Source organism: Sapajus apella, unplaced genomic scaffold (genome assembly GCF_009761245.1).
Source record: "Sapajus apella isolate SASKATOON/1434 unplaced genomic scaffold, GSC_monkey_1.0 scaffold605, whole genome shotgun sequence".
Taxonomy (NCBI): Eukaryota; Metazoa; Chordata; class Mammalia; order Primates; family Cebidae; genus Sapajus; species Sapajus apella.
In genome coordinates this window covers 8,524-23,288 of record NW_022437531.1, presented here as the reverse complement: position 1 = coordinate 23,288, position 14,765 = coordinate 8,524, and the positions used below count along the sequence as shown (strand labels likewise).

The window sequence follows — 14,765 nt, the reverse complement described above, 5'->3', positions numbered from 1 at the left end:
GCATGCAGCAATTTCAGTAGGAAGTCAGGATACAAAGAGGAAAGCTTGGTACAAGGTCTTTGGACCTTTGCTGAATCTCTCTAGGTTTTGGTCTGAGGTGCAGCATCTGTGAAGCTGTGCAGTCTGGAGGTGTGCAGGCCAGCTCACATCACCTGCACATACCCACACTTTACAGGGGGCCAGCTGGTGGGGGCATGCTGCATTCTGACATCAGTCCCAGGGGAACTTCATGGAGGGTTATGCTGAGACCGGGGATGGTCTCTGTAATGCACCTGGCACAGGGCCTGGCAATTGAAGGTGCTCAACAAATGAGTGACTAAAAAGGAACCAACCCAAATGCCCATCGATGATAGACTGGACAGGGAAAATGTGGCACATATACACCATGGAATACTATGCAGCCATCAAAAATGGTGAGTTCATGTCCTTTGTAGGGACATCAATGAATCTGGAAACCATCATTCTCAGCAAACTGACACAAGAACAGAAAATCAAACACTGCATGTCCTCACTCATAGGCGAGTGTTGAACAATGAGAACACATGGACACAGGGAGGGGAGCATCACATACTGGGGTCTGTTGGGGGGGAAATAGGGGAGGGACAGTGGGGGGTGGGGAGTTGGGGAGAGATAGCATGGGGAGAAATGCCAGATATAGGTGAAGGGGAGGAAGGCAGCAAATCACGCTGCCATGTGTGAACCTATGCAACAATCTTGTATGTTCTTCACATGTACCCCAAAACCTAAAATGCAATTTAAAAAAGGAAAAAAAAAAGGGAAATAGAAAAACTGATTTCAAAGAGCAACACATACACTCAAGTGGAATTTTCCATTGCAGCCCAAGCTGTGGCCTAGGGGCACACAGTGGGGCAGGGCCAGCTAGCACCCCTTCAGTTGATAAAAGTGGGCACCCACAAAGGCAATGAAGTGTAGCTACTGGGATAGGGGAGGGGAAAGGCTTCATCTGAGTTCTCCAGTTCCAAATGCCATGGAAGTCTAGAACGCTCTTTAGAAAAAAGAAGTGTAAAGTTTATTCTCTGTAGGTTTATTGCCGAGTTAAAAACGAGGAAACTGAGGCCAGCTCAAGAAAATTAGATGCCAATTTATTCAGCTCCCAGATGAGGTTCTGTGGTCCCAGGGAGATGGGCCAGGGAAGTCATACCTGACTCCGCTCAGGAGTGGGGTTTTATAGGGAGTGAAGGCGTTTGATTGGATTTGGAGAAACAGGATGTGGACGGGCTGAGCTGCTATTGGTAGGTAGGTGGATTTTCCGGTGAGCAGGCTAAGTGCTGAGTGCAGAGGGGATTTCCAAGGGTGGGGTTAGGTGCCGAGTGCAGAGGGGATTTCCAAGGCAGAGATAGATGATGGGCATATTCTGATAATGTAATTTTCAAGCAGGGAGGGAGATGGGCGTGTTCGAACTCCCAGCGAGGCAACCAGCCTTACGAGAAGTATCTGAGTAAGCAACATTCTCCCTGGCCCCCAATTTCTTCCTCTGCAAAAAGAGGACTGTAGTGTATGCTCCAGGTTGTTATAGTTAAATGAGATAGAGTGACAAGCAGCTGAGAAACTAGAAAGCATCTATAAAGATGCCTCTTTCTTGCCTGGAAGAGTCTCTGGCTGTATGTGATGGAGCCAAGACACGCATGAGGAATGAAGGGATAGAAGGGAGGGGCCATGAGGCATGTGTGGAGAACAAAGCCTGGGAGATTCAGCCACGCTGGAAAGGGTGGGGAGGAAGGGGAGGATAGAGTGTGGCAGGGTCTGGAAGGCAGCCCTGCTAGGAGACTGGGATCCCTTGTTCAGGCTGTTCTGGACTGGTCAGGCTGGGAGGTACATGAGATACTTCCAGAGTACTGATAAATGATCATTTGTTTACAAACTCTCCCACTGGTCAGCAGGAATGTTGGTGGCCTCTGCTCATTGGCCAAGAGGAAGGCTATCCTGAAATGCATGTCCCAGAAGTGCATGCTCGCACACACACACACACACAAACACACACACACACACACACACACACACACACACACACACACAGACACACACACACACACACACACACACACACACACACACACACACACACAGAACAGCTGCACCATATGCCATTGTGGCTTTAATTTGTATTTTCCAAATAGCTATTGATGTTGAATATCTTTCCACATGCTTATTTGCCATGTGTACATCCTCTTCTGTAAAATACATCTTCCTATCTTCTGTCCATTTTCTAAGTAGATTTTTTTAACTTTGGCTATTGCATTTTGAGAGTTATTTTTATATTTTAGATATTAGTCTTTTGTCAGATGTGTGCTTTGCAAATATCTTCTCCCAGTCTATAGCTTGTCTTCTAATTGTCTTAAAAGGACATTTCTCAGGGCAAAAGTTTTCAGTTTTGATGAAGTCCAATTTATTAATTTTTCCTTTCACAAATTATGCTTTTGGTATCATATCTAAGAGTTCCTTTCCTAATCCTAGATTCTGAGGATTTTCTTGTGTTTTTTTTTTTAAAAAGTTTATAGTTTTATGTTTTACAGTCAAGTCCGTTATCCATTTTTTTTTTTTTTTTTTTTTTTTCTATGTGTGAAACACTGAGGTTTGCATTTGCTATGGGTGTCCAGCTGCTCCAGCCCCATTTGTTGAACAGGAATCTTAAATATTTTTAAAAACACTAATCAGTCATTTTAATACTAATATCTGATAACTCACTTGTGGTCACTTGTAGGTTTGTTTCTTTTGTCTCTTTTTTCTCTTGATCCTGTTTTTTGGGGGTTATACCTGTTAGTATGTGATTGGATACTGGACATTACAAATCAAACATCACGGTGGTTATAGATAATATTTTCCTTCAGAAAGTATTTACCCTATCCTCCATCAGTGAATGTGGAATTGTAGACATCTTTATTTTTGTCAGTGGCTGAATGCTTTGAAACTTAGTTTCATGTTTTGGAGGGACTGGTTTGCCCCTTATGCACACACCCACTTTCAGAGTCTAGCTTTCCCAACCAATATCCTGGAGTATTTACCAAGGCTTATCTTCCTGTGTGGGTCAAAAACTCCAATTTTTATTTCCCCAGCATCCAACTCTCTAATCAATTGCATTTCAGATACTTTCTGTTTGGTTTCTTTGTCTTTAGCCCTGTGCTGCATTAAGGGTGTTTTGGAGGGCAGGGAAGAAATAGATGCAGTACGTTTGTTTGACTTTTCTGCACCTCCCTACTTTCAGGCGTCTGAATCCTTCACGTTCTATGTCTGCATACTCAGACTCTAAGTATTGTCTCCTCCGTCCCATGATGCTGCCGAAAGCTCTCCCAAACTTTGAGGTCCTCTTCAGCCGAGCCTCTGTAGCCTCCCCACTGCTGCTGTAGCTCACACATGCAGAGGACCATCTGCCGCAAGACACAGGGCTCACCCAGGGCACCCCTTCTCTCCAGGACCCGAATGCTTAGGGCCTGCCTCTTCACATGCCTTAAAACAGCCTTTTTGTTTTGTTCTTTGATGTAAATTATTTCCAGTTGCCTTTGCCTGTACTCTTAGTCTGCTGTAGGTTGCTCTGTCGTAGTTGAAAGAAGTCCTCCAGACTCTGTGTTTTAACCAAGGTTTGCCTGACTCTGAATTCCTTGATCTTTGTTCTAGCAAAGCTCACTATACTGTTTTCATGAAAACACACTTATAAATAAGAAAACTCTTTGATAAAAGATTCATGCACAAAGACAAACACAGCTCATGCTTCACATACACTGCACCTAGGGTTTTCTATTTTTACTGCACGCATCAGGAAACAGCCACTCTGGATACTTTTGAGGTAATGGTCTAGGTTCTAATTTAAATACAAAAAGGAAACCACCATCACCACCCGGAGGGCCTGGCTTCTTCTGTGTCCTGAATGACACAGGCCCCCAGGCATGCAGAAAGAACCACAGCCCCCTGGAGCTATGCCACCTTCCTGGGGCTCTGACCCATTCCTGAAGAATGGCTGTGCCTCCATCCCCGCTGTATGGCGATGTCCTTGGGGTGCTTTAGACCTTACGTCTGTGGACTCTAATAAAGCAGGAAGGATGGAAGGGGTGTCTTAGCAGAGCCGCGCCTATTCACACCCACCCACCCACTTGGCATCTCTGTCTCAGGACTCCCAGCGTTCCATGCCTCCCTGCTTCCCCAGGAGTCTCTGTGGGTTCTTCTGCCTGGCTCCCTTGGGATCTTACCTCTCACCACATGCTCACTTGCGTCACCTGCTCCAGCCAAACCACAATCCCTGGAGATTCCTGAAACTCTCAAGGTCTCTCAGACCTCTGCTCCTTGGCAATGCCAATCAAAACAGCCCTCTCTTCCTTCCTGCCCTTCTCTGGGCTGTCACACAGGTATAAGACACCACCTCGGGGAAGCCTTCCTGGATTCCCGAGCTGGGTGAGAGGGAGGTGCCTGTGGCTGGGGACCCACCCTTGCCCTCGGCCATGGCAGTCTCTGCCTGACTGCCATTTATGCTCTGTTTATGTCTAGGCCTCTGGCAGTACTTGCCCCTCTTCCAGGAAGCAGTCCTTACCGCGGGGTGGTGCTGCTGAAGCAAATACCAGCAGGGCCTAAGGAGACACGCAGTCTCATTTTAAAAGTTGGGCTGGGAACGCTAGCAGGGCTTTAGTGGACTGAAGGAGAAAAAGGGAGTGAGGACTTTGGATTTTCATCCACGGCATGGCCAAATACTGAACAGTAAATATGAGCCAGGCCGGTTCCTGGGTCAGGGCACACCAGCCTGGCTAAAGCACAACACCCCCATCTCCTTGTGCTTGGATGGGGAAACTGAGATACAGAAGGGGGTGCGCAGGCCACCCCTGCCCTCGTCTCGGGTATTGGAATTAGGTGAGCCTGTATGAGACCATAAAGCCACCATTTTGGAGCTAGGACAGGATGATTCTGGAGAAGATGGGGAGGGTGAGGGGATGGGATCTTGCACTCAGGGTAATTCGGGGAGAGCTCTCATCTGAGCAGCCGGCAGGAGATAGACGGCACAGTCAACTAGGCTATGAGGAGGGGTTTTAATGAAGAGACTCTTCACAAAGGTGTGGGTGTAGGCAAACCACGAGGCGGCGAAGTCTCCTAGGCCTCAGAACTTCGGGGCCCAGGACCCAGGATGGAGGGTATTAGGGGAAGGGGTCAGTGGAACCAGAGATGAGTGAGCTTCTTGACAGCAGCTGCGGCTTCTGTTCACTTCTGGAAGACGGCGGACTACCCTGTTCCTGCTGAGGGAGAAGCAGCTGGGCGTCTCTACCCTGGCCTCCCTCTTCCCTGGCCTCCTCCCCGCCCCTCTAACCTCCTCCTGGGAGCCTCCCCTGGCCAAACCCAAAGCAGCTACATTAATGGCCTTTGTGGGTCAGGGCAGGGCAGCAGGGGTGGAGGCAGGGTGTGCAGGGGACAGGGACAGCTGGGGGGGAAGTGCACTCTGTAGTGAGGGCAGGAGGCCTGGAGCTTTGCAGTCTCTGTGTCCTGGGCCCCTAGCCCCACTCTGTCTGCACACGGGCGGGCTGATGTGTGGCCCTCCCGAGAGTCCTGGCCCTCCATCCCACTCTGCTCTGCATGCCAAACCCCAGGAGGTCAGCGCTGGGGTTCCAGGCCCTGCTACTCCCAGGGCACACTCTGCTTTTCCCTCCTGCGGAACCCTAGAATCAGGTCGGGGTCTCCTTTCTCAGTACCTTTACTCCCTTTTCCTTCCTGTGCCAGTAAAAGGAACATCTGGGCCAAGAAACACGGTGGAGTCAGTCAGGGAGGAGGTGTGTCTTCTCTGGGGATGCTGGGGCTAGGAGAGGTCACTCACCCACCTCCGGCTATGGCCAGGAGCAGAGCGCTGCTGACACTCACAGCCCACCCGGAGGGCCGCCGGTTCCTGGCTGGGGTGTGAAACGGGGAGCCAGGTGTTTGGAGGCCAAGCAGGGCTACCTCGGCTCACAGAGAGCGCTACCAGCCTTTCATTCTTTGATTCGTTCACCCATCATTTGTTTGCAAACACTGAGCACTGCTGTGTGCCCGGCACATATCTAGACAAGCAAACAATTGTGGTGTGGGGTTCAACGGAAATAGGACAGGACATGGGAGGGGAAGTGAGAGCGAGGATGGCTGAGAAGCCTTTGGGGTGGGAGGCGATCAGGGAAAGCGTCTTAGGAAACGGGAGTCTGAGCTGGACGTGGAAACACAAATAGGCTGGACAGGGTGGTGTTCACTGACCTGGGCAGAAGGCGGGATCATCGCAGGAGAGCAAGCGAGTCTTGCAGTCGGCACAGCTGGTGACCTTCACTGTGGACTGTATGTCTATGGGAGGCACAGGGGCTGGGGGTGCCAGGTGCCCTTCATCCCTCCCCCAGGCCCAGTCCCCAGGCGTACTCACCACAGGACTGCCGGGGAGGGTGAGAAGGTAGAGAAACTGAGGTGCTAAGGAGGCAGACAGAGCCAAGGAGGTCTGGGGTGCACGTAGGAGAGGGAGCTGGGAAGGTGTTCACGGGCAGGGGTGGGGCTCCGGGGAAGGGCTGAGGGGGCTGCAGAGTGAACTATGCCCTGGGTCTTGGGAGGGTCGGAGAGCTGGGCTGTGTGTAGGAACTGTCTCCACCCCTTACCCTTCTCCTTCAGCCCATCAGATATCTCATTCAGCCTCTCAGAAAAGAGATTCTTGTGCATGTGAATCTCTTCCAGAAGTACTGTTTTGTCTGGGTAGAGCAGGAGGGAAGGAGCGTTCGATGTTACAACTTGCTCAAGGTTGGGTTTTCACACCCTTGTTTCTAAAATGGAAGTTCCAAAGAGCACACAGAGACAGACTGCATTCATCCCCCACCTTCACAAGACCTCCGCCCATGGCCACGTGAGCCTCTGAGAATGCCTTGGAGGATGGGCCTTTGTCAACCCAAGCTCCAGGGCGCTGGGATTCTTGGCTTCCTCACCATCTCGTAACTGCTTAATGGCTTGGTGTACTTTAGCGAAGAATTTGGCTGTTTCTTCTTCCAAATGGTCACGACCTGAGGATGAGATACAGGTTGAAGGGAAGTCAAGGGAGTAAGATTTCAGGTCAGGCAAAGGGGCCAGATCCAATCCCTGATCTCCTGGCTATGCCTCACCAAGCTACCAGGGTTTGAGCAAATTATTATCCTCTAGAAATAGGGAGTGAATGCTTTGAGAAAGTTCTGTCGGTGGCCCCGGGCTACCCCAGAGAATCTGCAGGTCATAGTCTATCAAGGCAGACAGTTCTGGCCAGCAGCAGAGGCAGTTCTTCCCTTCGATGGCGGGCAGCATACAGATGATCAGGAGACGCAGCATCTTCTGGGGTCCTCCTACTGTGCCCCAGTGCCCTGCCTGGCAGTTCCAGGTAGAACACTGGTGTTCTGTCCCCCTGGTAACCACATTCTCTTGGCAGAACAAAGTGCATCCTGTAGGGCAAGGCAAGGGTCAGCTGTGGTGTCATGATGTGAACCTCAGCTTTGGCATCGGACCCAAGTGAGAACCTTGGTACATAGTTCCTCCTCTGAACTTGGAGTCACATGCTCAGCAGGGAAGGTCCTCGTGAGGATCAGAGGAAAGGCTGCACTGCCTGGTGGTGGGTGCTCAGCCATCTTGACTGTGTTCATTTGGTGTGGAACAGTTTAACAGGAGTGAAATTTGAGAGGCAGAAAAGAACAGCACAGCGAGAGGGTTAGATGAGTGAAAAGAATCAGAATCTCTTCACGCTTTTCCACAAAGAAGTGGCCAACCAAGGAGAAGGAAATGGAAAATACATGTTTTCATGGCCTGTATAAACTGGCAGTGGACTCGTGTTTGGTCAAGCCAGAGGGGCTCAGCAGCTAACACCGTGGTGCAGGCAGAGTATAGACAAGTTCCAGCCGGCGGTGCACGGAAGTGCAGAGAGAGAAGCCACCTTCAGGGCAGTGGTTCTTTTGCACAATGTGCCCTGAAAAAAAAGAAAACTCCCTACTCTTTTGTAATTAAAAAAAAAAGCCCGTGGGATTCCTGTCACTCATGAGCTGGCAATGCTTCCATGCCATGCTTCTGAGTGCCCTGGACTGGATCACGAGAAGCTAAGACCACCAGGCATTTAAGGAATGCTTCTAACATGACCAAGAGACAAAAACCATAGCAAGAATTCAAAACAAAGGCAAACAAAAACTGCAGGAAAAAGGAAGAGTACAGAGTTATGACAATAGAATAAAACTTAGAACCCAATTACAATTAAATTGACAACATATTGTTTTTCCCAGAAAAGAAGAAGCTGCTATGTAAAAGGAAGCGTTATCAGAGACTAAAGTTATCATAGTACAAATTTAAAAATTCCATAGAAGAATTTTGGGACATCATTTCAGAAATCTTCCAGACAGAAGTACAAAAACACAGAGATGGGAAACAGGAAATAAAAGGTAAGAAAATTAGATAATCAATCCATGAGATCCAACATCCAGCTAATACAAGTTCCAAAAAGAAAATTATTTATAATAGAAGTTGTGTAGGAAGTATATACAGGAAGAAATTCTATTCTGTATGGAGAGGGGTGTGGCATTGAAGTTTGCTAGAAGAAATAGTTGGGCTGGGCACATTGGCTCACATGTGTAATCCCAGAACTTTGGGAGGCTGAGGCAGGAGGATCACTTCAGGTCAGGATTTCAAGACCAGCCTGGCCAACATGGTGAAACCCCGTCTCTACTAAAAATACAAAAAACAGCTGGATGTGGTAGTGCGTGCCTATAATTCCAGCTATGTGGGAGGCTGAGGCAGAATAATCACTTGAACCTGGTGGGTAGAGGTTGCAGTGAGCTGGGATTGCACCACCGCACTCCAGCCCGGGCGACAGGGTGAGACTCTGTCTCAAAAAAAATAGTTGAATTAATAAATTCAGGCTGTGCTAGTCAGGTGGGCTGCGATGAGAGGGTGATTCCAGGCTCTGCAGAGATGTTGCTATATCCCCGGTTTTGTATGGAATCATGGGTGAGGTGAGGAATAAGCCTGTTTTTTTTTTTTTCTACTCAGTCAATACCTCTGTAAAGGTAAGGCCTAGAAGTGTCCCAAAACACAACTTCCATGTCCTCAGGATGCATCACCCTCTAGGCACATTGATGTTTATCACACCAGAAAGCTCATGCAAGATTTGGCATGCAGAATTTTTACTGGAGTTTCATTATGTATGTGTGATTGGCTGAATCACTGACCATGTGCCCTGTCTCTCCCGGGAGGTGGGGCTGATATTCCCTGGCTCAAAGCCCCAACCCTCTTATCACATGGCTAGTCTTTCCTAACCATACATTGCCACGTTAACAGAATGACTCAGGATAGCCGGCTCTCCTGGCTCCCCTGGCTGTCAGAGTCCAGGTGGCCCTCAGAGGCTGTCCCTCTGATACCATGAGCACAGCTCATATGTCTGGCCCGGGACATCTTTTCCTCTCTTTGTGGTGCTGGACCCACCTGCCACTCCCCACACGCCATGTTCCCAGCTTTTCCCCTGTTCGGTGAAATCGCTCCTATCCTGAGGCATTTTGTTAACGTGGTATGGATAGGTGGGATCTCATAAGCCCACCACCAGACCCTTCTATCACTCAGGAAATTTCTAAAGATTTAGAGGTCCTCTCCTAGGAACCAGGGACAAAGGCTAGCTGGATTCTTTGCCATACAATGATAGCACATAAATTCCTGATTACCCATTAACATTTGGGCATGAGTTCATCCAGATCTAGGCTTTGTAATGCTTCTGTGGTCTCCTGAAATCTTCTGGAAGGATCTCAAGTGCCAGACACAAGCTTTTGCTTTGCCCATGCTGAGTCGTGGAGATATTAGAATGGAGGCAATTAGAAATCCAGGGACAAGTGGAACACCACAAGGCCATCTATCTTAGCAAATTAACTCACTTGGTTGGTAAGATCATCTCACAGGTCATTGACCTGCAAATCCTGTCCAGTTATTATAGGAACCTTGTCGTAAAGAAGAACATTTGATACATCCAAGAGACTGGCATCTGTTGGTCCATGCCTTTATGAGGGGTTGGATTTAGTTGTTTGATTTTTTAATGGAAAAATTACAAAAAGTTCATCATCCGATAACCTATCATAAATGAAATATTCATTTCATTTCCTTTCTGGTTAAAACTTGTGTCTTGAAATTCTTTGTTGTATCTACTTAGAATGATCAATGGGGATGGCTGGGGGGAATCTCTCTTGCAGAATTTATTGGTAGAGAACATTAAAATTGCATGAAGCCAGTCATGTAATTTTAATGACCATCGAAAGGATTTTGACTAGAATTGGGGGGAATTTAAAGTGAGATGATGCTTCTGGGAAAGGTTGAAACCTTGGATGTTCAAGAAGACAAGTTTCTGGATCTATAGGGCAACTCCCCCATCTACCCCTGCTGCTGGGAAGGGGCATTCTCTCCCTTGTTAGCAGTCCTGGCCGGCGGATCTGCAAAGCAAAGAGCGCCTGGCTGTCTCCTTCTGGTCTTGGAGACTCATGTAGGCCTACTGCTGGCCGTGGCCTTGCACAGGACTCAGTGCAGCCCATCCACTGCTCCAGGGAGAAGTGGCTGAGGCCCTGAGGGTAACAGAGGAGGATTCACATTCAGGCTTTGTGCCTTCTAGACCAGTGCCTGCCACCCCACTCCTACTCCCCTTTCTCTTGAGTTCTTTCCATTTTCCTGCAACTGAGCTCAGCTCTGCATCTGTGAAGCCAATAATGACAGCAATGCATTATGAAGGGCATGCGGTGTGCCAGGTACAGGGCTCAGACCCCTCTGATACCACCGTCACTCATCACTGGAAAGCTGCCTGCTAGTAGGCCAGTGTGCGGGGCAGGGGGCTGGATCAGCTGCAAGGGAAGTCCTGCAGGGTCGCTGACTAGGCTTCAAAGGAGTCTCCTGGCGTCAGTAGAAAATACAAGGTCCCAGGCGATAGTGCTCGGATTTCTTCCTGTTGGGAGCTGCACAGCCATGTGGCTGGGACCGCGGGTGCACATCTGTGCCATATACTTATGGGTGAATGTGCCCATAGCTAACGGCGAGCCAGCATAGGTCACAAGAGCTGACTGCTATTGGCATTGCATCTGGGAAATAGTGGATTCCTCTGGGGCCAGAGCATATGGCAAAGTATTTAGCTTTGAAGGCTGTGACAGGTGGGGCTGCTGTGGGCCAGGCCCTAGTGGAGACTCCTCTGGTGCCCAAGGAGAGGTCTTATGATTGAAGACAATCCCACACTCACAGCTGCTGGGTGAGTTTCCCAGCCTCCCCAGGTGTCCGGCCTAGCATGTGGCCTTTCCCACATGGCTGTGAAATGCCATTTATTGTGTGTCTGCTGCCTGCCAAAGGCCATGCCAGGAGCTCCGCAGAAATGATGGACCGTAGAGCCTCCTGCCACCCCTGGGAGCTGATGCCGTCTCTCACAGGGCCTGCTAGGAATATAACAAGTGGACAGTAATGAATGGGACACGCACAGCACACGGTCTAACCGTGAGGAGATGCTCAGCAAGGGTCAGTTGTTGTTGTTAGGTTTAGGTTGTTGGCTCTGCAACCAGTCCGGGGAGAGTGCACTAGGGTCCTGCCCTCTCTTCCTTCCTGATGAGGGGCTGTGCTGTGCGATGCTGCTGCTTGCCAGGTCCCGCTCCTTGCCTTCCTGATCAGTTCCCTCCTCCCTGCTCTTCATTCTCCCTACCCTCGACTGTATTACGGGATTCAGCACAGCTGTGGGATGCTTTTTCCGATGGAAGGCTCCCTGCGAAGCGGTGAGGAAGGTGGTCGGTCCAGGCTCGGACGTCCGCTCTCAGCCCCACGGGTCTCCCTGTTTCCTCCCACTCCTCACCAGACTCTGCTCCTGGAACCTTCTCACCACATCTGAGCCGTGGCTGCTTTTTGGAAAAAAATCTGCCCTTCATCACTCACATCTCAGTATGTACAAGCATGTGTCCTTTCTGCTGGGGGCGTTTGACTTCTTTGCTGTGGCCGGGCCTTGCCCTGGAGCCTGCTGTATGCCAGGTGTTCTGCCCACTGAGTCACATTCAGCCTTTACAGTAAGTGTATCAGTCAGAGTAGGCAAGGTCAGGCCCTGGTAACAAACACCTGCAAATTTCAATGGCCTAAAACAACAAGGACTTCTTTGTCCTTTATGTTAGTTATCCGTATGTGTTGGCAGAGGTCTGTGGTCATCCAAGCCTCTCAAAGGCCTGGCAGATGGCATAGTTCCTCCTTTCGGTATTAGGGGCCACCCTGCCAGGGGGTGAGGTGAGTGTAGGAGAGTCTTGCATGGGTCTTTAAAGGCTCTGGCCAGGAAGTGGAAGATTTCCCCTTCACACACAGGTCATGCACAGATCTAATTGTACTGTGTCTCTCATCCTCAAATATGGCACCTTATGATGTGACCTGGTGGGGAGCTCCAGCCGAGGACCTGCCCTGAAGAGAAGTGGCAATGTCTGGTGACCAGTGTGGAGGCCTCCCAACCCAGCCTGTGAGGAAAAGTCTGCAGTCCCAGGTGACCTGGGGGATGGGAGTCGCTCCTGCAGGCAAACAAGAATGAAACAGCAGACGGAACCCAGATCCCGGACCTGAAGATCCACGCTCTGGGTGAAGAGTTTCATTTTCCCAGCTTGTTAATCTTTATTAGAAAAGTCATTTGGAGGATTTTAAAAGGGCTTTGAACTCACACAAAGCTCCAGCCTAGAAAATTGTCATGTCCTCAGGAAACCCAAAGAAGAAACATTTGGGAGCAGTTGATGGCATGGGTCCCTGCCCTCTCCCCTGCTGTCTCTCCCAGAGAACTCTGTGGCTTGGGAGGGGGCAGCAGAGGTAGAAAGAGCAGGGGGCCTGGAGGCTCCATTTAGAGGCCCATTGCATGCTGAGTTCATGCCAGTGTGGAGTACTATCCTCACTTTACATGTGCCGGAGGCAGGGCTCAGGTTAAGGGAATTGCCAGGGCCACACAGCTGGGAACCTCAGGGTGAGGTGATCGGAACCCCATACTGACCGTGTTCCCTGCATTGCCCGCTAAAGCCCTTTAAGATAACCCCCTCACCCCCAGTGCCCCTGGCCCAGGAGAGCTTGCCTAAGCAAGTGACTCCAGGTAGGAAGATCTGGGGGTATTTACGGACCTAGGAGCCTCTTAAGGGGCTCTCAGTGCCCAGCAAGAACTGCTGGCTGTGTCTGACAGTTCCCAGTGCAGGGAATAAGACTGACTGCCTGTGGCTTGGTGAGCCCAAGGGAGGCAGAGAAGGCAGAGGCCAAAAGCAAAGGGAAGGCTCTCAGGTGCTGGGAGTGCTGTGGGTCCTGGCCCAGAGGAAGCAGGTGCTGGGTGGTGTCACAGGGTCTGTGGGCTGTGTGAGTCCTCGGAGCTTGGAGCATGGACCTTCAGGCCCCATTCCAGGCTGGAGCAGCCGTTCCTGAAAGCTCCTTCTACAGCAAGGAAACCCCATCACTCCAAATGGGCCCTGAGGAATGAAACATCTGTGCTTAACTTTTCCTTTCTGGTTCCCCCTCCCCTGGCATTTGGCCGAAGTCTCCAGGACCAGATGTGCTTTGTAGGGGAAAGAGCTAAATCCTCACAGCAAGGCCCTCTTCCCTGTCGACTCCCACCCTGCTCAGCACCTTGCAGAGCCTGGCAGGGCTGGAAATGGACAGGGTTAAGCTGTGTAGATACCGTGGCCCTCGGTCTTCCCAGTAACCATGTGTGACAGGCACGTCTATCTCCATTTAAAAGATGGAGAAACTGAGGCCTGGGGAGATTAGAGTGGCTTGCTCCAGGCTGCCTGGTTAGTAACAGGTGAGCAAGGCACTGCCCCAGGTGTCTGACCTCAAGGCCAGTGCTGCCTGCACAGCCACTGCAGAGAGATGAGGGAGGGCCCAGAGGTGGAGGTGTGGGGGCCGTGTGGGGTGCAGGGCGGCGTGCTGCCCAGCTCCTGGGTGGTCCTCCTGCTGCTGTGGGGTGAGACAGAGCCACTGGGGAACCAGGGCTCTGTCAAGAAGGAGTGGGGGACTTTTGAGCTGCATTGTGGGGGAAGTGGGGTTGGCCTTCAAGTGGGGACGGGCAGCCCCAAGTTGACAGAGTGGAGACAGCTGCTGCAGAGAAGGAGAGGTGGATTCCCAAGTCTTCAGGAAACAAAGTTTTCTGACAGGTTGACTTGGATCACTCATCTTTGTAAGGAATGGCTTTCGGACACCTGGAGACCCCATCTGCAGCAGCATGGGCCCCAGGCTCATGGGGATTCAGGGAGAGTCTCAGCACAGCCCCTAACCAGCCACGTGGCCTTGGGCAAGTCATTTACCCTCTAGGGATAATAACAGAGTTGTAGTCGGACTTATTTAAAACAGGCGGTGGAAAGTGCTGAGCCCACACCAGCAGGTAGGAAGCATGATTGCCGGTGGTGAGCACTGTAATTACTGTGGTGGGATGGGGGTAGAGCGGCTTGGCACGGGACCTCATCCAGCAGTGATGGGATGGTCTGGCTGGTGCTACAGGGGGGACCTGCACTAGGAGAAGGTAGAAACTGATCAAATTTAAGTCCCCTCATCTCATTTTTGATAATGCTTTTGAGGAGCTGGGTGATGCCTGAGCAGGTTACATGGCCCCCTGGGACCTCAGTTTCTTCCTTTGTAAGCTTTCCCCTCTTGCCAGGGTGATAGGATGGCAATTCAATCCCACAAGAGTCCTGTCGGTGACTGAAGCACTGTGTCTCAGAGGGAGAAGGAAGAATGGCTTTGTGCTGCAGAGGCACGGGGTTAGGATGACTTTCCCGGGGCATGGTGGTTCTATGGATTCCTTGGGCTCTGATCTAAGC

The 14,765-nt window shown here is 50.4% G+C and overlaps 1 protein-coding gene across 1 annotated transcript; it reads right to left on the bottom strand.

The window, feature by feature from the left end:
• Positions 1-5,011: 5,011 nt before the first annotated feature.
• LOC116546121 (testis-expressed protein 51-like) lies at positions 5,012-7,316 on the bottom strand. Its single transcript, XM_032272463.1, has 7 exons — positions 7,149-7,316; positions 6,921-6,995; positions 6,600-6,689; positions 6,214-6,297; positions 5,811-5,879; positions 5,685-5,724; positions 5,012-5,231 (listed from the first exon to the last, which is right to left on the bottom strand). The coding sequence occupies exons 1-6, from the start codon at positions 7,291-7,293 to the stop codon at positions 5,687-5,689; spliced, it is 501 nt and encodes a 166-aa protein (XP_032128354.1). The 5' UTR covers positions 7,294-7,316; the 3' UTR covers positions 5,012-5,231; positions 5,685-5,686.
• Positions 7,317-14,765: the final 7,449 nt, after the last annotated feature.